The sequence below is a fragment of the Sphaerodactylus townsendi genome, linkage group LG04 (genome assembly GCF_021028975.2).
Source record: "Sphaerodactylus townsendi isolate TG3544 linkage group LG04, MPM_Stown_v2.3, whole genome shotgun sequence".
Lineage (NCBI taxonomy): Eukaryota > Metazoa > Chordata > Lepidosauria > Squamata > Sphaerodactylidae > Sphaerodactylus > Sphaerodactylus townsendi.
The window spans coordinates 83,398,286-83,423,282 of record NC_059428.1 but is presented as its reverse complement, the minus strand read 5'-3'; the positions used below and the strand labels follow the sequence as shown (position 1 = coordinate 83,423,282).

At 40.2% G+C, this 24,997-nt stretch overlaps 1 protein-coding gene across 7 annotated transcripts in view; it reads right to left on the bottom strand.

Moving 5' to 3' along the window:
• Positions 1-24,997, bottom strand: part of PHKA2 (phosphorylase kinase regulatory subunit alpha 2) — a 68,234-nt gene that overhangs the window by 25,417 nt on the left and 17,820 nt on the right. For 3 of the 7 annotated variants that reach the window (XM_048493819.1, XM_048493815.1, XM_048493816.1), the window contains exons 8-28: positions 23,380-23,478; positions 22,780-22,926; positions 22,327-22,380; positions 20,815-20,937; positions 19,213-19,308; positions 17,861-17,968; positions 17,443-17,521; positions 16,642-16,776; positions 14,931-15,040; positions 13,421-13,565; positions 12,151-12,229; positions 10,743-10,909; positions 9,867-10,040; positions 8,276-8,364; positions 6,540-6,676; positions 5,600-5,756; positions 2,809-2,888; positions 2,144-2,222; positions 1,899-2,028; positions 1,372-1,473; positions 1,153-1,271 (exon numbers count right to left, since the gene is read on the bottom strand). In XM_048493819.1, the coding sequence (XP_048349776.1) occupies positions 1,153-1,271; positions 1,372-1,473; positions 1,899-2,028; positions 2,144-2,222; positions 2,809-2,888; positions 5,600-5,756; positions 6,540-6,676; positions 8,276-8,364; positions 9,867-10,040; positions 10,743-10,909; positions 12,151-12,229; positions 13,421-13,565; positions 14,931-15,040; positions 16,642-16,776; positions 17,443-17,521; positions 17,861-17,968; positions 19,213-19,308; positions 20,815-20,937; positions 22,327-22,380; positions 22,780-22,926; positions 23,380-23,478 (2,409 nt within the window). Of the gene's footprint in view, positions 1-428; positions 459-1,152; positions 1,272-1,371; positions 1,474-1,898; positions 2,029-2,143; positions 2,223-2,808; positions 2,889-5,599; positions 5,757-6,539; positions 6,677-8,275; positions 8,365-9,866; positions 10,041-10,742; positions 10,910-12,150; positions 12,230-13,420; positions 13,566-14,930; positions 15,041-16,641; positions 16,777-17,442; positions 17,522-17,860; positions 17,969-19,212; positions 19,309-20,814; positions 20,938-22,326; positions 22,381-22,779; positions 22,927-23,379; positions 23,479-24,997 lie in introns of all 7 variants that reach the window. The other 4 variants (XR_007244284.1, XM_048493813.1, XM_048493814.1 and 1 more) reach the window with 4 other exon arrangements.

Below are 24,997 nucleotides of genomic sequence, written 5' to 3'. Positions count from 1 at the left end.
TGCTGACATTTTTTGGTTTTGGTTTTTAAAACACAAGAATGAAAAAAAATTGACAGTTGATATCAAATTTATGTAATTCAATATTTTAGCTTTCTAATACTTTGTTTCTTTTCAGCAGAGGGCTATCTCTTTTCTTTTCTCTCTAGCTTTATTTTTAAAACACCCTATAATATGAGAGTATTGATTCAGGATAGGCTTGAATGAGTAACCCTGGAAACAGCCCTGGAACCCCAGCCAGCGACAGCCACCCACTCAAAATCTCACATACGCATTATGTTAGTAATTCTGTCGAAGACTGTATATTTCAAACCAAGAGTGTGTGTCTGAGTGTGTGCGTGCACACCCCCACATCAAGTGCGTATAAAGCAATACCAAATAAAACATGCAACTGTAACAATGTTATATGGACATAGGCATTTTTATTTCACCTGTTCACTACTACTTAGTCTCCCATGCCTCTAGAATAGAACAAAATGAGGTATAAAATCAAGTTATATAAATTCATTACAGATGCCAAAAATTAACAACAGTAGCAAATGCTGTGAAATCTGATCCTCCCACTATACATACAACCAATCAGTGTCTTAATGTAGATGTTAATATGAGTTACTGTGCCCTTCAAGAGCAGTGACGAGATCGGGCGTATGGCTTTAAAACACCACCAGAATCCTCCTTTTCCACATGGGATGGGATAAACTGCATGTTTATCAAAGAAAAAGAGAGAGACCTGCATGGGAAGGGTCATTTGCACATGCTAAAGTGCTTTTTGCATACACATGGGGGGCAGGGAGGGGGACTGCTGACCTATTTGCCATAACCCTTTATGCTATATTGGAAGCTGTCCAAAAGGTCTCCCACATTCAGAAGCAGATTTTTGGTACTATGGTAAAAAGAAGGCTGAACATCCCAGTGGAGGAGATGCTCAAGTATAGCACTTTGGATTCCAGCAGAATATTTGTAATATGCCTTACTTGGGCAGGGAGTGTTTTTCTTTCTCTAAAGATTTTTTTTGTACAGCATCTAGCTTGTAGGCACTTCATAAATATAAGAGGCCAAGTAAAAATCAGGGATCAGCTATAGTTACCAATAAGAAAAGAGCCCTAGGAACTTGTCCTTAAGTGCCTGGAGATAAATGCACAGACATGTTTTCACCTGCTTCATCTCGCTCTTCAGCCTCGTAATGCCGCTTCTCTCTGTTTTAGTTGCTCCTGTATGGCCCACTTCATGAATAGATATGGCCGGGCTTGATGTGGAAGAATCAAGAGGACGCACTTGAAGGGGAAATAAAACAAAACCTGCTTGTTACAAAAATTAAATTGGAACAAAAGCCATTTTAAAGTACTAATGAACACTAAAGAAAAGTAACATTACTGCTTCTTTCGACTCCAAATTCTTTCCCACTGAGAATATGGTGAAGGAGATTCTTCATATCAAATGGACTTAGATTCATTAAGCTTTCTGAGGCTTCTTCACCTGTAGAAATGAGAACAAAGGTTCAATTTCAATTGCCGTTAATAAGAGCACATGGTGTCATAAACACAGTTCATCGTATTGAAAGGGCTGAAATGAACGACAAAAATTCCCTTCAGGTGCCCATATTAATTAAAACATAAATACTTGGTATGCTCTTCTTCAGTAGGACAATTTTATAACTTTCTGTTTTATCCCCATAATTTCCAAACCCAATACATCTTAACTATATACCATGAGAAGTGGTAGTGGTCCTTGGCTTAGATCAGTTTAAGAGATCGGACAAATTTAATGTGGATCAATAGCTCTTAGCCACGACATCCAGTTGGAACCTCCATGTTTAGAGGCAGCAAATTGGATCCTATGACTCTTTCTCACAAACAACACACATCCATTTTATTACAGGGTTGTGGTAAAACAGGTCTCACCAGAACAATTCAAACTGCGAGCCAGTTCTGTGGCCATCACTTGAATGATGAGACCAATACGAAGTCTGAGCATCTCTGCAAAGAGACTGGGCTGTGATCGGACATACATGGCCAAATACACCATTATTTCCTATCATGAGGAAGAGAACCAAGAAAATTGGTTTTACCACAGTTATGAGAACTGTGACATGACAAGACAAACAAAGCCCTTCAGTACAAGTAGACTGAGCCTCTTTCTATATTACCTGAGTAAGAACAGCAATGCTAATGTCTTCTCCGCTGGCTTCATAGATAAGCTGAGTAAGCTGTTCAGGTGGCAAAGGACTAAAGATAGGGAACCAGTAATTAGAGACCACAAAACCAACATTTTTGTCAGCAATGATTCAAGTCCCACCACGAGAGATCCCCCTCCCTTACATCCTGTAAGTACTTCACGAGTCTTTAAACTGACAGTTTTATTTCTGAAATACATTAATGAATATTCAGCTCAGGCTGGGCTCTCTTGGACAATGTTCCCCTCCCTTCAAAGTCCAGATCTTGGTCTGGTTCAGTAGAGAATCAGCCCCTATCCACCCAGGTTGTTTTTTCGACAGTCAAGCCATATTTGTTGAAGTTTTCCTGCTTACCCACCAAATTCCTTTCCCCTTGCTGTTCTTGCTTCCAGGCTTACCTAACCATTTGCCTGGTGCCAGGCTTGCAGAGATGACCATGTCTTTCTTGCCACTATTTCCCTGCATCTCTGCTGTGTTGTTGGTCTAAATTTTGTATAGTTTATATTTCTCATATATCATACACCAAACTGCTCAGCAGGGTCAGTCCACATTATTCATCCTGAATCCAATATTTCATAGTATATCAGAAGCTCCATAAAGCGTTAAGTAATACTGCAATGTGAGGCAGATACACTTACGCTGTGATTGTTTTTTCACGTGGCTCAGGGGGCAGACCCACTGTAAGTTGCTTCTGGTGTGACAAAAGGTCTGTGCACGCCTACAACAGGAGAGATCAATCTGTAAACAGCCAGCATAGTCTGTTTCAAATGTTAAAACAGTTGCTTCACATTCTCGAGGCATTAGCAAAAGTGTCCCCATCTAGCAGGGAAAGCAGACTCTACGTGCAGATTGCTTTGCAGGTCTGGGAATCAGATATGCAGACAAAATGTCCATGCATCTAGATCTGCATCTGCTTTATGATGTGAGGCATCTGGCACACCTCCCATTTACTCTACAAGGTTTGCATGATGGGACAGAGGCATGACCTACCTTGCAATGAGAATGCCACCTACAACAGCTATCTTGGGGTGCCTGAGTGCTGTTTCGCATAACCAATAATGGTTCCATACATCAATAATGGTTCCATACATCAAGAGCCAGACTCAGCCCTTGGCTTCCCAGTTAAAAGGGATATCTCAGTAGCAGATACTTGACAGACAACCTCTGCCCGCATTTCAACCACTTGCAGCAGCTTGTTCTTTCCCACAGAGTCTATTGTCAGTATTCCCTTTATCTAAGGCATTCTGTGCCATGGAGAGGCTCAGCCTTTTGTCTCAGGTATAAATTCAGTTTTTAAACCTTTAGCCCAATATCTTGATTATTTTTGAGAGAATTTGTATCCCTTACCCCTTCTTATATTAAAGACACCATGGATTTCTTCAGTAAGGTAGAAGATAAACATATTCCAAGGGATGCTTGCCTAGTGGTTATGGATATATCTGCTCTTTATATTAATATTCCTCATGAGGAAGCTTGCAGTATTGTAAACAAGAGTTCTTTTTAGACAAGAGAGAATCCAAAGTTCCACACACACATTTCTTTGCTGAATTTATTGGATATTATTTTAGAAAGTAATTTTTTTAGGTTTCATCTTTCTTTTTATAAACAGATTAGTGGTATCAGCAACAAAAAGGATACAGATTTATATTGTTGCCATATCTCTGGTGGATCCACCCCCCCTTTTCTTTCTTACAAAACCACCTGGAGGTTGGCAACCCTAAGCTCCAAGTCTGCTACTATGGATTAGAGCCAATCAGGAGTCCAGGAGAGAGGGCCACACCAATAACCAAACAAGAGAAAGGGGGGAGGGGGAGAGACAAGTTCAATAGGGAAAAACATTAATCAAACTTGACAACCCCTGCACCATTTTATTTTATTTTTGCATTTCTTGTTCAGAACTATTTGGCCATATCCTCACAGGAGTCACAAACATCTTTACTAACACTGTTCAATACACTGGGAAGTTTATTTACAATAGCATGCGCTTGTAAGACAAAGAAAGCAAGTAAAAATTAGAAGATTTGCCATTTTATATCATGAGAGGTAGACTACAATTACAGACATCTTTTAACTTACTGGGATCAGATTTACCCACAACTTCTAGTTACTTCAGCAATCCAAAAACTACCCATCTCCCAAAAAAACCCCATCTCTTCTGCTTAATTTAATGTGGTAAGAAGCTGTTTCTTGGTCCTGTAAACATTAGTGTATAATAAAATTGATTTATGGAGTGGGGACACAGGAGAAAAGAATCAGACACATTCAAGGAGGACACATGTGCAAAGATAAAGAAATACCAAAAGAAAATCTATCCACCCATTTATCTATTCATCTGCCAAGCCATTCCTCCTCCTCCTCCTCCTCCTCCTCCTTCTTTTATTTTTATTTTTATTTTTATTTTTATTTTTATTATTATTATTATTATTATTATTATTATTATTATTATTATTATTATTATTATTATTATTATTATTATTATTATTATATTTATTTATTTATTTATTTATTTATTTGATTTAATATACCGCCCAATCCCTGAAGGGCTCTGGCTTCTTATTACCATGTTGGGCATAAGGGCTGTACTCTGTAAAATACTTTCTGAATCTTGTTGCACTGGTGCAGATGTGAATTATGAGCCTTGAAAAAAACTCTACTCACAGAAATTGGGTCTCCTTTTTTTAAATGACAGGTTCAGCATGCTTGGCAGAAGAGACGACGCCTCCTGTCACTGTGACTCTGGTGCACCCTCAGTGCTTGTTGCCCATCTAAAAGGAGATGATCAGTGCCATTCTAGCAGAGTTACACCTTCCTAAATCAACCAAAGTCAATGGACTTAGAAGGGTGTAACTCTATTTAGGGCTGCACTGACTATGTCTTCCTAGCATAGTGCTGTGGTAAAGATAATCTCAACATGAGTTAAACAAGAGGAAGTACAAGCAGGCAAACCAGAGTGGTGTGTGGTAAAAATCAGCTACCTGTTATTTCTCAATCTGGTAACAAGTGGGTCCCAGTAAAGGTCTTAATTTTCGCATCAATTTTTGCACTGGGTACTCCTGTACTCCATAAAGTCAGGCACATATATTAAGTCTGATTGAAGAGGCCAGAGCACACATTCACTGCATCTCGAGGCACTTATCTTTAGCCATGGAAAAAAGTGTTTTCAATTCTCATTCTATATTGTACTTAAAATGTTATATCTGCCCTGAGAGATTATAATGTTGCAGGTTTGCTAAAGGTGAGTATGACCCATCAGTAGCCTGGATGAGAATCCACTGGCAGCCGCAAGAAAGAACATAATACCAGCATATATTTTTTTAAAAAATCTAGCATTGATTAGTAATCCACAATAAACACACACATATTATGTGGCCAAGGAATATTTTGTTCAACACATTCAGTATAGACTAAGATATCTAATTTGTGCTGTACCTCAGCCAAGACCTCCACCCGTTTCCTGAGTATGCCAGAGATGTAGCGGATCAAGCCCCATTCTTGATTCAGGCCTGCTTTGCTGTAGAGCTCACTCAGAAGACAATGAACAGTGATTCCACATTGGCCATAGAGCCGTGTTTCCCAGTCAAGGCCTCTTAAAATAAGAAAAAGGTCACATTAACAATTACCATGGTTAAAAAACATATAGCCATATATCTTGATCTCGATGAAAGTATATGAAAGTTCCTACCTGACGTTTAGCACTAAAAGCTGTTATTTTTAAAGTCACTTGAGCACACAAGTTTAATTCCAAATTAATAGGTTTTTGACATTTAACCTCCCACAGCCCCTTTGAATACCCCAGCAAGGCAGTTCTTGATTTAGGCACATGAGCAATTCAATGAAGTCAAGTGCATGACTCATTCCCTCAATGTTCAGCCGGCACTTGTGTGTTTGCTCCATTCATGCTCAAAAGATCTTTGCATGAATGCAGCCTTTAGTCCTAAAATAGCAGCGTATGCGGAATAACAGTTGGCTAACTGTGCCTTGTAGTATAACAGATCAAATGGTCAAAATTAACAAGGAACATCTAGCTTGAAACCATACAGAAGGTAGCCCTCACAACGTTTAGCAAAGGTGTGAAAAAGCAATAGAATGGAAGGGAAATAAAAATTATTGTAATTGCAAGGACCAGTTCACGCTGAGCCTTCCGACTTACATATGGAAATGGCAATACTGGAACACAGCTTTGTGCAACTGTAGATTGCTCCTGTTCATAAGTGAATAATATAGGAAAGTCAGAACTTTTATGGCCATCAGGGCATTGTAGGACAAGAATCTTGTGCGACATTAGCATGTGGAACTTGGAGTTCCTGTAAATGTCGTTCTTTCACAAAATAAAAAACCAGCATCAGCTCCACAATGCCAGGCAACTTACTTTATTAGATACAAGATGTATAGTATGTCTGCCTGGTCATGTAAACTTGGACATTCCTTGAGCTGCCCAACTAACTTCTCACAATCCAAATCACCATGATCATCTTTGGGCAAGTGAAGAACCTCCTCCGGCTCCTGCTAATCAAATACAAACATCAGATAACCAAAAACCAAAAGGAGCCAAATTTGGATGGTTGCTCTGCAACTCATTAGCCAAAATTGCTGCCTGGAGAATGTGAGGGAGACAGAAATGGAATTGCATATTTGAAATAGAACTCCTTAGTAAAGTTCCCCTTTTTGCTCAACCTACTGTTTTCATGAGAGTGGACATCCAGATAGAAGAGAGTAAAACAGGAATGTCAACTTTTTAAAATTGGTAAAAATCACAATTATAGCTGTTTGAGTTAATGAGGAGAATTTCAAAAGGAAAGATTTTACTAGGAGCTAGAAACACTATAGTATAATCGCATAGGGTGGTTATGTCTCTATGTTAAAGATGGACAAAAATGACACACCCTATATCAGGCATTCTAACGACACTACACCATGAAGCTCTGCGGAGCCCCAGTTGAAGATTCAATGCCTGTTCAAAACAGTCTTCCTTCTTCCTAGTTACAGTGACGCTGTCACACAGTGAATCAGATTTGGTTTCATGATGATATCACTGAGAACAAAGAGGTCAAAAGAAGTTTTATCTGTCCTAGTGACATCATCATGGTGAAATCTGACTAACAAAGAGCTGATGCTAAAAACAAACAAAAAGTCCCTGAAGCTGCAGTTACAATCTGAATGAACATACAATGGACAGGAACAATAAAGGTAAACTTAGGTTGACGCAGTTTCTGAAAAGATGTTGGGGCTCCTTCAATCTACTACTCAATTCTGGTCCTTGGTGCAATTTCATAAGGGTTTAACACTGTTACAATGATCAAATCCACATCACATGCATTTATTCTGCTTAATGTGCAGGCCCTCTTCCAAGGTCTTGAATAAGTAAAGCAATATTCATTTAGTCCTCTAAAACACCCTTTAAATTGAAACAACACGGGCCACAATCCAGTTTGCAGGTAGGCTTGAACCTTTCTTTTCTAAAGAGCAATTGTTCTCCCCATATCAGTTTTAAATTAGGAGAATTTTAAGCTCATATATATAAACAGGATGAATCTCATCGGAGAAGGAGACAATGGCATCTTATTTCACAAAGAATGGGGGAAGGTTGTGCTATAGACTCAAACCATTCTTCTCTGAATTGGGATTGTGCTGTTTTGTCTGGATTACCCAGAAGAAACAACCTGAGTGCACCATTAAGCAGTTCTGCAGGAGCTTAGAAAGCAATCCTTCTGGCCTTAGATAGACATTATGAAACTGCTAAAGAGCTGTTAGGATTGTCCTGTAACATCTATCTCTTGGCTTGTCTGAAAGCAATCAATATTCCCCAAGTCTATTAACTTTCTCCTTTCAGAGGCAGATGTACTGCCTCTGCAGGAGCTGATCAAGCTCTGCAGCCACAGACAACAAACTCTGCAAGATTTGGATTAACTCTCTTCTCATACCTTTTTCAGCATGTGATGATCCAGCTATGGGCCAAGCAATTCTAAGTCAATAGATTCGGCACATTTAAAATGGTCCACGTTTATTTCCCTAACGGAACTACGAGCTGAAAAGCAACTTTTCTTCTTACAGTGATTAAAAGATAAATCACTACACTTTCCACATGTAAAAATCAGGGAAGCTTACTTTGTCCATCACTGGATTCGGGGAGTCAACAAGGTTCAATGATTTCCGGTGTGTGTTTAAAACCTTTGTAGGCAAAGACATTGAAACACCTGAAAAACAAACAAATCAGGCCAGTCTGAAAAGGCAGAAAGGCTAGTGCAGGGGTAGGGAACCTGCGGCTCGAGAGCCGCATGCGGCTCTTCTGCCCTTGCACTGCGGCTCCATGAGCCGAGCCGCTGGCCCCATCCTTGCCCGCGGAGTAAAAGGTTAAAAAACCCAATATATACAGTGTTATCTTTATTTTAAAATGATTTGCGGCTCCAAGTGTTTTCTTTTCCCATGGAAAACGGGTCCAAATGGCTCTCTGAGTGTTAAAGGTTCCCTACCCCTGGGCTAGTGTAAGAACTGAATGGACTTCGAGAATCCAAAATGTGCTGTGACAGAAAGGAGATAATTGTACGCACCCATCCATGCTGCTAAGCATAACAGCAATAATTTTTCAGGAAAAACAGTTTTGGGTAAATGAGGAAGTGCTACATTGAAAAGATAAAGGGTTCCTGCCCCCCATAGTTCCTCACCTTGAGCTTCCCGCCCCTAAAGCAACCTTGTCAGAAAAAAAAGTTTGAAATTGATTGGATGCAAAAAACCAGAAGATTTTCAAGAATTCTTGCTGTTCTGCAACTTCAAAGAGCACTCACTTCTCCCTCCCTCAAGGAGGGAAAGTTCTTGCCCAAATGTTCATGTGATGGGCGAGGGAAGAGTGCTCTGCCCTCAGATCTCTTACTTCCATTGCCACAGCTAGACAAGAAATTAGGGGGGAAAACCATCCAATAACAATGTTTTGTGAAAACAGCAGCCCACGGCAGTATAGGAGGGCGGGATGTGTGTCTGCATAGAAACCCACTCAATGAACTACAGTTATACAGATAAAGGACAATGCTGTACAGTCGTCCTTTCCACGTTGCTGGGATCAGGGGTGCAGCACTCCTCACAATCTGGAAAACTGCCTACATTTTTTTTTTAACAAAATGACTGCCTCCCGGTGGAAGCGAGTGGCAGGGCTGCAAGTTTTTCTGGTGGCTTGTGTGTGGCAGCGGCAGCGATTCAGCTTCTCTGGGTCTGACCTAGGAGGAGGGGGAGGGGGAGTGAGTGCTCTTTAGAGCTGCAGAGCAGAAAGTGTGAAAATCTTTCCATGGCAGGTCTGCGCAAACACAGTCCCCCAGAATACCACGAAGATTCATCTATACTTCCTAGAAGAAGTCATTTGAACAAATATTTAAGCACTCCTTTGCTATCTTGCTGCTTTGCCATCATTTCTATCCGACTATTTTTTTATTTTCTTACAGTCCACATGTGCTTAGATTCACTCTTTACAGATACACTCTGCTACATGTTAGCTACAGAAACAAGTTAATTGCACGATTACCATAAAACGACACATTACTTTGTGGAAATAATGCCACAACTATTCTGGGATTCCTCGGACCAACTTGTTCTTTCCTCTTCAGTTTGGACCAACGACTGTCAAATCTTTTTTCAATCAACAGAATTTGACATGTATGGGTATTTCATTTATGAACACACAGAAATGTAAAATGCTATAAAAACTCACTTGGAAGCTCCAAGCCTTTTGCCTTGGCCATGATTGATAGTATTTCTCTGGTGGAATGAGCAGCACTAAATACATGGGGTGAACTGGAGGTTTTTGAGATTGGAGGCAGATAGGATTTAAGAGCTGTACTCTGTGACATACTGTGTATATACTGATCCAGTTCGTCCTGGCTTTCTGTCGAGACATGCAAAAGGAAAACAATTCAAAACTTTATCTAGGCAGAATCTAGAACGATGCTGTGCATTATTCCAAGTGCAAGTCTATCAAAAATACTCAATGTGCCTTTTATCCAAGTCCTTAGACTGCACTTGAAAAATCTCTTAGTGCATGTACTATAATTTGCTTGAAGGATGCAGGGGCAGAAGTTCCCGAGTATCTCTTCCAGCTCTAAATAAATGAAATCACAAACCAGGATTCAGAAAAACCTTTGCAAGAAATACTAGAGTGCTACTGTCATTCACCAAATGGACCAACAATCTGATGGTTAAGTCAAATTCACACGTTCACTTTTCCACAGATTCCCTTTCCCACGTCTACTCTTATGAAACACCCTCTGCAGCCTGAGTCCCTGCCTCATATCTAGATCTGCCAGCCCTGAGATGGAGATTTGGAGGGTGGAGTCTGGGGAGGAGAGGGACCTCAGCAGGCTATAATGCCATAGATCCCTCCTGCCAAAGCTGCCATTTTCTCCAGGGAACTAATCTCAGTTATACGGTAGTTGTAATAGTGGGAGATCTCCAGGCCCTACCTGGAGGTTAGCAACCTTACTCATGACAAAGCACAGGACTGTGTTGTGATGCATTGACTGTGCCAGTTTTGGATACAAACAGAAATAATACCACTTAAATGGGAAAAGTATAGCAGAAAATTAATTACCTTTGTCACCAAAGTCTGTATAATCTTCTAGTTCATAGCCACTTTCAGGACTAGAATAGCCTTCATTCAAATCATCAAACAGTTTTGTATCACAATCTGGGTCCAGGAAGCTTAGGTTTGTATAGAACGAAGTAGTAAGAAAATCTGAAAGTTTACCCAACTTCACCCTGAAGAATCGCATGAGGAAGAACAGAGAGAAACCATAGGCTTATTGTATAATACTAATGGTCACCATGGTCCACAGGCACTAGTCAGGAGAAGGCATTGCTGATTCTTATTGTTTACACAAAGTCATAAAGAAAGGACTATTCCTATAATAGTCAAATGGCCTCACATTAAGAAACAATAATACTTTGAAATCAAGAAGGGAAGCTTCAATTTCACAAATCACCAAATCACCAACAGTTTAGGCTGATCTACCTTGTGTCACCCCCATCTTTTTTGAGGCATCCCCAACTTTCTCAAGGTTTCTAAGAAGCATGAGCATGGTTTGAGAGGTTTCATATAGGACGCAAAGGAAGCTTCCTGACATGCAATCAACACCAAAGAATACACATGTATGTTTACTTATGTTCCAGACCCTAATTCACATGCAAGCACCAAGTATATGCATATGAAAAAATAATGCATCAGGCTGCAGAATCTTAAAGGTCTTTGCCAATGGGTCATAGTCTTAAAGATGGACCTGGCAACCTGTTCTGCTAGTAGAAGTGTTTTTGTTTAACTCAAGAACCTTCCTCTGATACAAGAAGAGGCCCACGCCTCAGAGAAGGAATAGTCTGCCGTGAGAAGAACATCTACATACTTCAGCAAGAACGGTTGACGCTTGGGCTGATGTTTTCTTGGTGGCTGCATCTGTGCTGTCAAACTGGGTTTCCAAGGAGGTGAAGAGGCTCCTAGGGCACTTCCACACATGCAGAATAACGCATTTTCAATCCACTTTCAATGCACTCTGCAGTGGATTTTACTGTGCAAAATAGCAAAATCCAATTGCAAACAATTGTGAAAGTGAATTGAAAGTGCATTATTCTGCACATGCAAAAGTGCTCCCAACCTCACACAGATTTTGGAGGCTTTGTAAAGTGGATTTTTTCCAATGTTCTTTAGAGGCCCATGAAAGAAGTTTATTGTGTGCTTACTTTTTACTTTTGTAGATGTGATACTGTATTTATTTTTGAGATACCCACTCTGAGTCCTACTATCCAGGGAAAACATCAGGACATTACATAAATTAAATAAAAAATTCAACAACTGGCTTATATAGGCAAATGCTTTACTTAACTGCAAACTGTAATCTGTATTTCCCACAAATTTCATTAAGTTCAAAAGTGTTGGTTGTTTGCCCCCTTCCTGACTTCCACATAAGCTACAATAAATAATGTAATGTTGTATAAATGAAAGTTTGTACCTAGCTCCTCCAAAGTATCCATCCCCAAGTTTTCGTACGGTGGCAAGAATTGCTGGATCAATGTCAGATCCATCATTAACTGAAAAGAAAGACAGAAAATGGATTCATAACTTAACACTAGCTTTCTTTATAAAATTGAAGATAACTTGAAATTAGACTTTAAACAAAATCACCTAATTTGAACTGATTGCTGGTTTGAATGTTTTGTTTTTGTAGGCTAAAGATGGACAGAGGGAGAAGAAAGGCCTCAAGAGTTCAACAGAATGTACCTCTAAGGAAGAATGCAATGGAGAGGTCTGTACTTCATAAAGTACCCTTATATAAACTTAAATTTTATCTAGTTTGTCCAATTTTAGAATTAAATCCATTAAGTATTTCTTGTTCATTACAAACATAATATGATTTCTGCTTTTTGTATCTTCAGTCTGATTTGGTGCAATCCCTTGCACTACGCAAGCTAAAGGTATTCACAGAAGCCTCAGCAACTGAGTGCACCAGAAGAACACAATGGATTTAAGGAGATCTCCTGTATAGGAAAGCTGATGTGGAGACTTTTGTAAGCATCATTATCAAGTGGACAGTTATGCCATATAAAATGTTATTTCAGTCAGATTTCAAAGCATCTTTCAAAGCAATCCAAACACAAAATAGCCCTTCTTTATAATGTTCTTAGTAACAGCTTCTATAGTTACCATCCTACAGAGTACTACAAAAAGCCTTTTAAAGCCCAGTTAATACCAAGTTCTTAAAGAAAATAAAACTCACTATAATATTCTAAATCATAGATAAATAGCCAAGTTAGTGTGTAGCTGCAAAACAAAATGGGAGTCCAGTACCTTACCGACTAACATAATTTATTCAACGTACTTTTTTGTGACTCAAACTCAATCAGAAAGGTCAATACTCATCACAGAAATGATATTCAACATATTCACACACATAATCCACCACCACCTTTCTGTGGTGAATATAACTGCATCTGAGTTATGGAGATACACTTTCTGCATCTAATTCTCATAGATCTGACTCACAAAAGCTTATGCTGGAATAAATCCTGCCGATCATTGTGTTGCCATCAGACTCATCTTGATAGAGGTCTAAATGATTTATTAAGATAGCAATTTATTTCTGCATCCATTAATACATGGTATATGAGAAACAAAAAATGAAACATGCTATAGAGAACAGCACAAATTCAGAGGAGCAACATTCAGAAGAGTAACTAGAGCAAAGCTGTGGTGTTTGGCTTGTAATTATGAAGGTTACTGACTGAGCATTGTGTTGGTAATTGGAAACGTAAGAGTTGGTCTCCCAGTCATTCTCCAACAGGAGGTAAGATAAGCCAGTTCTGTTCGAAGCATCTCCACAACCATCCGATTGTCTAAAGCCAAATAGAAGTGATGCTGATCTGTAAACTGAAAGGCAAAGGAACCGATTATGCATTTACTTATCAACAGAAGGCCTGAACTTTAACACAAAGTGCATGCAAGTCCAGGGTAACATACATTTCAAGGATTGTGCACATTATACAGCACAGGATGAAATTATTTGTCTGCAAGACTAAATCACCTGAGCCAACCACCCAAATGTGTGTGAATATACAGGAAGGATTTCTGGGTACTTCTTCCCAGAATAGATATGCCAAGAATGAAGACTGCAATATAAACAAGAGTTAAGCATGCCTTAGTCCACTCATTTCAGAAAGTTTATACATGTGCTCTGCTGTGTCCAGACATTAGTTCTGGAATGGAAATGGTGCAAGATTGAGCATGATCACCAGATAGACAGCCTCCAATGTGAACTAGGTCCTTCATTCCAAAGGAACCCTGGCTTGTGCAAAGTTAATCCCTAAAAAACAAACAACCAAACTTGGGTTTCTTCATGTCTGCATGCTCTCAAGGCAAATTTTTTCATGTGTTGGGTGGGAGGGGCATGCGTGCCTTCCATACTGTACTATTTCAGCATCGTATTGCTTTACATATGAGCCATGGCTCTCTGTTGCTCTGAGGCTGAACTTTGCGTCATCATGGTTGAATTGCAGGGATTAACCAATGAAAAGAGGCTGATGTCTCTAACCCACTGAAAGCAAATTATTATAAACTTTAGTTGAAATATTTTATTTATTGAAGTCATTGCAAGGCAATTTTCTCCATTAGAAATGTTCAGTACTCCAAATGGCATATAAAACGACAAACAATTCATGTACATTCGGTACCAACATTTCTCGGTCTTTTATACAACTCTTATTAAATCATTTCTAAAACCTTTTGAGTGTTACACGTAGGCTCATTCTGAACATGAAGAATAATGCACTTTCAAACTGCTTTCAGTGCTCTTTGAAGCTGTACGGAATAGCAAAATCCACTTGCAAACAGTTGTGAACATGGTTTGAAAATGGATTATTTTGAGTGTGCGGAAAGGGCCCTAGAGTAGTTGGAACTAGAGTCTCAACTGAACTAATTAACAGAAAATGTAATCATTTCATTATACTTACAAGCTTTGCTGGGCCTATATTGATCTTGTAATTAGCCTTCAGGAAAGGAATGTCTAGCCATGACCAATTTCTAGCCTATGCCATTAGCAAGGGTAAAATGTCTTTCATAGAGAGAAAATGACCTTACCGGTGTCCTTGTTTTATTATCAACCAGCTGTATAAAGAACTAAAACAAATAGAATTTTATCAGTTCTGCCTACATAAAAGGAGAAGGCCACGTCAAAACCAAGTGTTTTACTAACAATTACCAAACAGGGTTTTTTGTTTGCCTGCTTTATAAGCTCACCTGAGGAGTAAAAGCAAATATTTGATTTCTTATAACATAAAGCTTGGATGTTCCCAGGACACCAATATGTCGGTAAGGTCTCCCACTCAATTTCATGTGTTTATTATGGCCTGTTTAAAATAAAAAAAACCCCGAACATTAATTTCCACCTATAGATGGTATACAACATGCAATTACTAAATATTTTTCCATCAAAGGAAAATATCAAAGCCATTAATATATCACATTTATTATGGTACAAAGAAAAAATGCTTACTTCACAAAGTAAGTAATATACTGTTACCATTTAATAACTAAGTATGAAATTGCCTGAATTAAAGAAAGGTTCTCGTTGCCTCATAAGATCAAGCAATGTCTTTCTGAAATTCATGTAACTTATTTGCTACAATTATTAATGGATTCTCCAAATCCATTAAAAGTTTGCCAAGAGGCTTATTCATAAATTATTCATACATTTATTATACATTAAGTCATTTGTGAAAGAACTGGGCACACAATTAGCAAACTCCACTTAATATGTATCATTAGCATCTAAAAGCTGCTTATCAATATATTTATAAGATTGGATCCAAAGGACTGTGAGCAGAGCTTGAAGAACAGGAGACTGTAGCTTGACTGGGAAACCACAGACCCTCTGTTTGCAAGAGAAGAAAAGCACTCTGCTCATGTAAGGGCACCTCTAAAAGCAGTTTATCATTTCTTAATAAACCAGTTGCTTGACTTTGTCCAAGATAGGTCTGGATCTAATGGCTCAGTTCAGACATTACACAAAACTGTGGTTTAATTAACCTAACTATTATTAGTATCGATTGGTTATGGACCACTCCAGTCACTAGGGTCAGTTAGGATAAATCAAATGTGGATCTGAAAACATAGATGAAATTGGTTTATTAGCCACAGTTAGTCTTAATTATGATTTCATATAACTATGGCATCCCAGGCACCGTCCTCACCATAATACAGGTTGGAATACCTGTGAGGGGGTGGAGATAAGAGGGGAGGAAGTGAAATCAGGCAGCTGTCAACACTAATCAAGATTTGAATGATCACATGTGAGTTGAACCCTGGATTCTCCCAATTTACCATAGTTAAAATAAACGGTGCTTTCACATTCTGTCTGAACTTGTCCCATATTAAACCTACTTGGGATTATGATATTGTTTTTCTTATGTTCTTTTTAAAAATCATCTATGCAAAATACTATCACCATAAAAAAAATTTGCATTTGGAGTTGGCCTTTGTAGAATCTTAAATCAAGGTACCTTGTCATCAACGTTTGTTCAGACTTCTTGTCTGTTGGCTAGAGTTCATGAAGAGTTCAGAAGAGAACGACATTCAACACACATGAAGTTTCAAAGCACAGTGAAATTCTCCATGTGTAAAAGCTGCTCTGTTCTCCTCCAGTAACATCAGTAACATCAAGTTACAAACATGGTGCATAGAAGCCACATTCTCTATCAAAGGGCATATAGAGGCTCATATGCTACTTCAGTGAAAGTCCTATAGAATTGTGAAGTATGCTAACCATTTCAGAACAAGTATTAGTATATTCTTTGGTTCACTGTTACAAAATGCTCACATTTCCTATAATGATGATGTAAAATGCCACACAAGTTTTAAACTGCTAAAGAAAATGACAGGAAAAGAAAAAGAAATGAGGGCAAAAGTGAGAGAAGCAACTTAAGATTTGATCATTCATTGCAGAACATACCAAGCTTGGCATACAGGTGGCTCAGGATCCGTGCTGGATGCACCCTGACCGGATTAATGTCAGCGATACTCTGAACATTGAGTCCATGATGTCTCAACAGTTTCTTAATTTCATTGGATTCTGCGAGGACAGTTACTGTACATGAGTCCCAAAAGTAGAAAAAATAAAAAAATTGGTTGCTTTAAGCAGAATTACTTTCTAGGAAATACAGTTACACAAGCGTCTTCTGGGAAGAAAAAATACCTTGTGGTTTCCTAAAATGAAGCAAGGCGTTTCTTTTGCTATCATACTTACAATCTAGCCTGAAATATTAGAACAGGAAATACGCAATTGTTTCTGCCAAATATTTTGTTATAGTTTTAAACAGTAGATAGTGTAGAACGGTGGTTCCCAACCTTTTTTTTCACTAAACCCTTGGCAACCCATTTCCTTAAAACTGTACCCCCATACTAGCAAACCCATTATGTAAGTTCTTTTGCAGACCACAAAATGTTCTGGCATGTACCCTGCACCCCCACCTCCCCCCGGCCCCAGGTCAGGAACCACTGGTGTAAAAGACAAGACAAAGGTTATCCAACACAACATTTATTTCTCAATTAGTGTTGCTGTCAGAACCAGTTCACAGGGCATGGAATGCAACAAATTCACACACTGACTCCATGTCATAGCAACAGTCCCCTTACAGAATTCCTATTTGTGAATGACTTTTTGAATTGCCATTTTTAATTTTAATTGCTCCCGTATCTGCCCCCTATCCTTCTCTACAGGACTACAAGGTACACACACAAAATAATCACTTACCTTGAACAACAACATCAGGTTTAAAAGCAGTTGAAAACCTCCTATTTAAAGGATCAATTTCTCCAACAGCCAGAAAACCCTTGTAAGGAGAAAAAAAGGGGGGGGGGGGGGGCAGGGGAAAAAAAAAAAATTAAAAAGCCAAAAAAAAAAAAAAAAAAAAAAGACAAAAAAAAAAAAAAAAAAAAAACACATACAAGAAAAAAAGGGGGGGGGGGGGGACAGGGGAATCAGATCAAGATTCAAAGGCCACAATCAGATCAAGATTCAAAGGCCACAGAAATGTAGACATGTTAGAATCTGATTATATTGGACCCAGGACAGAGAAACATCACATTACATAATTTCTACAGCTGATACAAGCAGAATAAGTATAACAAAGATTGTCACAAATGCACTTTGCAGGCAATATAAAGATTACCTCTGCCAAGAGGGCACTGAGGATGTACAATGATTGGCCCCAGAGATGAGGTAGCTTCCCAGTTGGAACACGGTCCACTGTGTGAGGGTTCTCATACTCTTCATTCACCTGGCAAATGGAATAAAGACTGATTCTTCTATGCTCCCCTGGCTTCATGGCCCCTTCCGCACATGCAGAATAATGCACTTTCAATCAACTTTCAATGCACTCTGCAGCTGTGCGGAATAGCAAAATCTTCTTGCAAACATTTGTGAAAGTGCATTGAAAGTGCATTATTCTGCATGTGCGGAAGGGGCCAATGTGTGACCCAACTCCACAGAAAAGCATTATGTTAATGAGGATACGGAACTGCATAGCTAGACCTCTGATGGCCCACTTACAAGCTCTTATAAGAGCTGGCCCTGCTCCACAAGGAGACTAGAATATGGGCAGGGTGCCCACATATGCACAAACACACATAAATACAGTTTCTATTCTTGTGATTTAAAATAATGCTCTTTTAATGTTCTCAAGTATACAATCATGCCCCACATTCTAGAAATGGCATGTAGTCAGGCAAGGGCACTTTTCATTTGCATGCACTGGCTTCTACCTCCGTGTATCACCTGTCTACAGATGTTGCCTGAGCAGGACTATATAAGCAGGTTATTACATGAAATTGCAATCATTCTGTATGACTCAGTATGGGTTTTTCAAGTAATCTGATTTCTGATAGGTATGATGGTCTGACTTGTTGCCTAGACAACATAAGAATAGACAGCCACAGTACAGGCTGCACCTTTAAACACACACCAGATATGTAGTAAACAGGGATTGGAAATACTTTGTATACTGGCTTTCACATAATGGACTCTCAGTTTTACAAGTCCTTTTTGAAAACTGCTTTTCTTCCAAACCGCAAAACCAGCTTGCCATATACTTCATGAGTAGCAACTGTTTTAAAAAGTCTCACAGTATGTGTGTTTCAAATATACTGCCCTGACCACAAAACTCTTGCTGGTGAGAATACCAAGCTCTGCTCACAGCAACCCTGTGCAGTAAGCTAGGTTGGGACAACTTTAACAAAGCCATCCAATAAGGTCCATGGCAAGGCATGGCCACCATTTTGGACATCTCACTATTCCCTTTGTGAAGAGCAGTGTTTATTTCCCTATTGCCTCTCTGCAAATATCTCTTTTCCTCTTGTGCTTGTTTACTTATCACAATCTTTACATTGATGTGTCATGAGGTTACAATATTTTATAAAACCAAAAGCTATTGTAACTGACTACACATTGTTTGAAAAGACACAGGTTTACTCAAAACTACCAAAGAATAGGGCATTGTTAGAGCATGTTCAGCCATAAAAATACCTTATCTAGAGGAACAGCATACAGTTCTGGCATCAGGAGAATCCCATTTTTCCTTCTTATTAGTATTCCCTCCAAGGCTTCTCTGTACTCTTGTACCTGGAGAGTGCGAAACAAGTACTGAAATTTCATGCTCACATATAATTTAGAGGATAACGTTCTGTGCAGTAGGGAAAATCACTGTTTTAAACTGAATCCTTGAGCCAGCCTCCTGTGTTTAGTCTTGTCATGTGAAAGAAGACAAATGGTCACCTACAAAACCACAGCAACATTAATAGCCATTTAGACTAGAACACTAAGACCTTTAGTTCCGTTATCTTCAGTGAGCACTTAGGGCCTATTACTACAGTTTTCTAGGAAAAGCAGAGGAAATGGGCTAAGAGCACCAAGCACTAGTGCAAATTCACACACTGGCACTGCTGCATCAATGCAAAAGTGCCTTTATATTCATTTGGTGCATTTTGATTCTGCTCTTCCTAAGAACTTGGGGTGGTGCACAAGGTTCTTTCCTTTCTCAATAACCATCCCTGAGGTAGTTCTTTTCTTTCCCATTAACCATCCTGAGGTCATTCTTTCCTTTCAAAATAACCATCTCTGAGGTAGTTCTTTCCTTTCCCAACAACCATCTCTGAGGTAGTCTAGCATGACTAGTCTACAGTCATTTAGTGAGAGGCGATTTGAACTTGGGTCTACTCCGGTACTCTGAACCCATTCACCACACTTGCTCTTTGTATGTAGTGTAGAAGTACTAATGAACTTCAAAGGTATGTGGGAGGAAGGTGTTCCTATCAACCACATTTATACACACATATAATGCTGAGCTTTCAGAAGCAAACAGGATTAGAGATACTCTAGCTCTGTCCTACTTGCCTTGCATAGGCCCCTTCTGCATGGGCCAAAAACATTGGTTTAAGGACGGTAAAAACAATGTTTTGGGAGAGAACTTTGCACAGCCACCATTTCTGCAACAAAACTGCAATGCTCTATTTCCCCCAAAACAGCATATATTCTTTCCAAAAACAGCGCTCTGCAACCAGCGCCGAGTGAAAGGCCGGGCAAGAGGCGCTTCTGCTCCAGTCACACTTGCTTTTTTTAAAATTTCCCATTCACTTCTGTGTAGCTATGCAGGCGCACAGGGTTGTATCAGGGTCTCATGGAATGTCAACGTTGCTGTGGGAGTACATGTGTGCATTCCTGCATAGCTACATTGGCAGGGCTGCAAGACTTCACATGGCAGTGCAGCCAACAAAAAAACTCGCTGCACCGCCATGCGAATTCTCGCAGCCCTGCTGATGTGCTTGCTGTGCTAACGGATTGGGGCGACATCAGTGTTATTTACACCGTTTGCACAGCGCTGTATTTGGCCCGTGCGGAAAGGGTCGTAGTTGATGCTACACTATAAAGGATCCCAAAGGGAAGTTATGAAGCTGCCTTCTCCTTGTTGAGTCACCTGAATTATCTAACCTAGCACTATCCAGTGCAACTGGCAACCAGAGTACAATCAGGTTGCTCATCTCCTGCCCAAAAGCCACATCTTAGCAGTTTTATGGACAGCTATCAAAATGCTAATTACAACTTCAGCCCTGCTTTCATTCCTGCTCTTACCTGAATTCTGTCACCATTAAACACACCGTCAATGAGGAAATATGTCCAGAATACAGGCCACTCGCATTCTATGTTCTCAAACAATTTGAGCTCAGCGGGATCGTAGTGTAATCGACTTGGATCCTAGAAAGAGATAGTAAAAAGTTGCATGCTTCATTATTGCTATTTCACAGATACTCCACAGAATGACCTCCCCTCTGGCTCTCCTACTCGCATCCTGTCCCTACTCATATGAGTTCAGGCTCATAGCCTACATGCTGCTGTACCCACAGAAGGACTAACAGTACACTGAAACATAACTAATCCAGAAATTATGTGCTATCTTGGACTTGCCTTGTTCAGACAAACCTACTACTTGAGAAATATTTCAATTGGAAACACACAAAGTTCACAGAATTGTGGTTTCAGTCCCTAGTTTGGAATAATTGTTGGTCCATGCCACAGTTTTCCCAGTTAATTATCATGTCTCACAGTTTACTCCCATAAATGAGAAAGGAAGGGCACTGGAGTACAAGATGGACTTTGTGAGATTTTGTGAGCCTGTGGCATGTTCCTGATAGTCTAAAACACCATTCACAGGATTAAACAAATGATATCTGAACCAGGCCGTACTTAGCCTTGCCTTTTCAAAATGACCAACCTATTACATCTGCTTTTTTTTTTTACAGGATTAAAAATATTTCCAAATAACCTAGAACTAAACACTACATTAAATTTTCATTAAGTGTCATTATGACTAATTGGCAGAAGATCTTAATGCCCAGATTTCACAATACAAACTGAATTGGATCACTGGTAGGTGAAGTCACTGGGTGACTTCCTGATTGGGCTTCAGGAATTTAAAAAGGCCAAAGCCAAGACTTTTTATGCCTCATTCATGAAAGGGAGTTCAATATGTTTAATTCTTGATTGACAGCAGGGCCGGTTCCAAGCTTTGGGAGACCCGAGACACAGGGCTCCCATGGTTCCCCTCCTCTGCCCAACATTAGTCATTCATGCCCTCTTTACATCCCACCTGCATGCTCCCATCCCATCAGTGATCCAATTCAGTTTGTATTGTGAAATCTGGGCATTAAGGTCTTCAACCAATCTATATCCAAACTCAGATTCACTGACAGCTACAAGCAGCATAACATTTCACAATACTATTAGTCATAGTGACATTAATGAAAAGTGCTCACAACAGCCTGCACACCTCTCCCCAGTAGCACTGGGCAATGCACACAGCAGGGCACATGGCCAGAAGAGAGGTGACAAGTGAGTATGCAGGGGGTGCTGGCAGCAGGGGCCCCTTCTAGAAACTTCCAGGTGTGCTGACACTGGCCTTGCTTGATGAGACCTAAAACATATATAATGACAGTTATAAACACATCAGAATGTTTATTGTTTTTGTTATCTATCATTGTATGCATTCTTGTTTTCATGCTGTTGTAGCTTTTCCAGTTTTGCTATCTGACAGGCAGCAATGTGATGTGGCAAAAGACAAGATCTCAAGAACTGCAAAAGCAAGACCTCTCTTGGAGTTTTATAACCATCTCGAAGAAATCGACAGCAGCCATATCGCCCCTGGGAAGACAAACAGAACAAACACTGTGTGAGAACTTTGTTATTGGGTGCGTCTATATATTTTGTGTGTGTCAGAGGTGTAGCTTCAAGGGGAAGGGGGGCATGATGCACTGGACACACCCCTGTGGGGTGTGGCGGTGGCATGGTCGTTCCAGGGCGTGGTCGTTCCGGGGCGGGGCAGAGAACGCACCAGTGCACCGGGCACTTTCCCCCCTTGCTATGCCTCTGGTGTGTGTGCATATATATGTGTATGTGTGTATGAATGCATTTGCATTTCACGACACAGGATGCTATTTTCTGCGTTCCTTCATCCTTAAGTATAGGTCTAAACTTATTACTCAACAAATGAATACAAGAGTTTTTAGAAAAGCTAAAATAAAGAAAAAATTGGCCTCTTACCTGGAGCTTGGTGATAATTTCATTTTTAGTTGCATTAACAATGTTCATGTCCTCTACAGCAAAGGCTGGATAAGAAATGATGGACAACAAACCGGCATCGATCTCTTTTGATGTGGATGCCCTCGGCAACATGGAGTATAGAATAGACTAAGCAGAATACACAGGCACATACCAAAAAAAAAAAAAGACAAAGCAAAGATAAAATAAAAACAATTAGTTTATTTCAAAGTATTTTATTCAATACAGAAAGAATACTCTGCTTGTGCTCAAAGTTACAAACTCTTTCCACAAGTCAGAGATCACTATTTTTGCTATCATCAGTACATACATCAATTGATGGTGCATTCTGTAACAGAATAAGGCCATAAACTGCCAATAATGCCAGAGATTTCTCATCAACACCCATGGGATACCTATACTCAAACATTTTGCCTTCCATAGTGGAGAATCATATACAACAATATCTGTATGATGGATCTAAATGCTAGTTGTAGCAATAGTTTTTAAAAAATATTTCAGATATGTTTAGTGTGAGCTTTAAAAAGGGTAAATTCTGTTTTACAGCTACACTGCCCTCAGCAGAAAGAGTTTTAGAGTTACCTGACAATGTTCAACTTCATCTGGAAGAACATGAATTACTGACTTGTTTCCTCCTCCAGCTCCAAAAAGATCCAATTCGTCAATTGCTTCCAATGCAGCCTTCAAAAAATACACAGTTGTTCAGAATCTTGTCAACAACCTCAGTAATGAATGAAACTTTAAATTTAACAAATATTAAAACAATTATTGGGGTGGATTTGATGGTGCTTTTTTTGCAGATGCAATGACTTCCACCCAAGAAGTGTGACTTTCAGAGCTCCTGCTTCCTTTAATACCCCCAAATCCCCCCCCCAATCCTGCTACCGGGGCTCGACTCTTCCCCAGAAGCAAGATTTAAGGGTCTATTTTGGTCTGCCACGAAAGGAGGAAGACAGAAAAGTTGTACTCCACAGGCAAAAGTCCCTGCACTCAAGAGAACATGCAACTGGATCCACCCCATTTAATCTCATTTCACCTCCTAATAAACCAGAGAGGCAGGCTGTTATCTTTACTTTTATAAACGGATCCATGATACTAATTGTCCAGACCTTACCATATTCTCTTGGATACTTCCAAAGCAAGAATGCTCAGAAGTGCTGTTACTCTACAGCTCTTACCAGGCTTGCTCAAGGTCTGGCCTGTTTCGTGCATTACCACTCTATGCTGCATTGGTCAGACCTCACCTGGAATACTGAGTCCAGTTCTGGGCACCACAATTCAAGAAGGATATTGGCAAACTAGACCATGTCTAGAGGAGAGTGACCAAAATGGTAAAAGGTGTCCTCATGCCCTATGAGGACAGATTTGGGGAGCCCGGTATGTTCAGTCTGAAGAAAAGAAGGTTAAGGAATGACCTGATAGCCATGTGTAAATATTTGAAGGGATGTCATGTTGAAGAAGGAGCAACCTTGTTTTCTGGAGTAATAGATTCAAACCACACTAAAAGAAATTCCACCTAAACATTAGGAAGGACTTCCTGACAGTAAGGGCTCAACAGTGGAATATGCTGCTTCAGAAGGTTTTAAACAGATGTTTTAAACAGAGGCTGGTTGGCCATCAGTTGAGAGTGCTTTGGTTATGTGTTCCTACATGGCAGGGTTTAGACTAGATGGTCCTTGTGGTCTCTTCCAACTCTGTGGCCGTTTCCGCACGGCCTCCTTAAGCTTGCGCGCCGCCAAGAGTGCTTGCGGTGATGAAACGCAAGCCCGTTAACTCATGCAAGCTTATCGCGAGAGCGGAGAAGCGGAGAGCGGCAGGCGGCAGGCGGCTCCGCCGCCGGAGCCGCCTGTTCCCCCTCCTCCCTCCCACTTGCGGTGTCCTCCTCGTCGCCTGCGAGAGCGTGCCAGCCCATGCCCACGCTGCCCTCCGACCCCTGGAGGTTGGAGGGACAGTGTGAAGCGAGGAGCTTCTGACGCATATCCAGCATTTGACGAGGAGGACACTGTAAAATGGTGGGGCGGAGACGGGAGACAGCGTCTTCCAGGCGGCTTGATTCGCACTGCGCCGCAGGGAAGATGCTCCCTCCCCAGCAACAACCCTTTAAAAGGGTTGTTGTTTGAAAGCCGACAGACGCCCGCCCTGGGGGGAGGGAAGAAGAATCCGGAATGCGCCCGCTGCTGGCCAATGCGAGAGCGGCGGC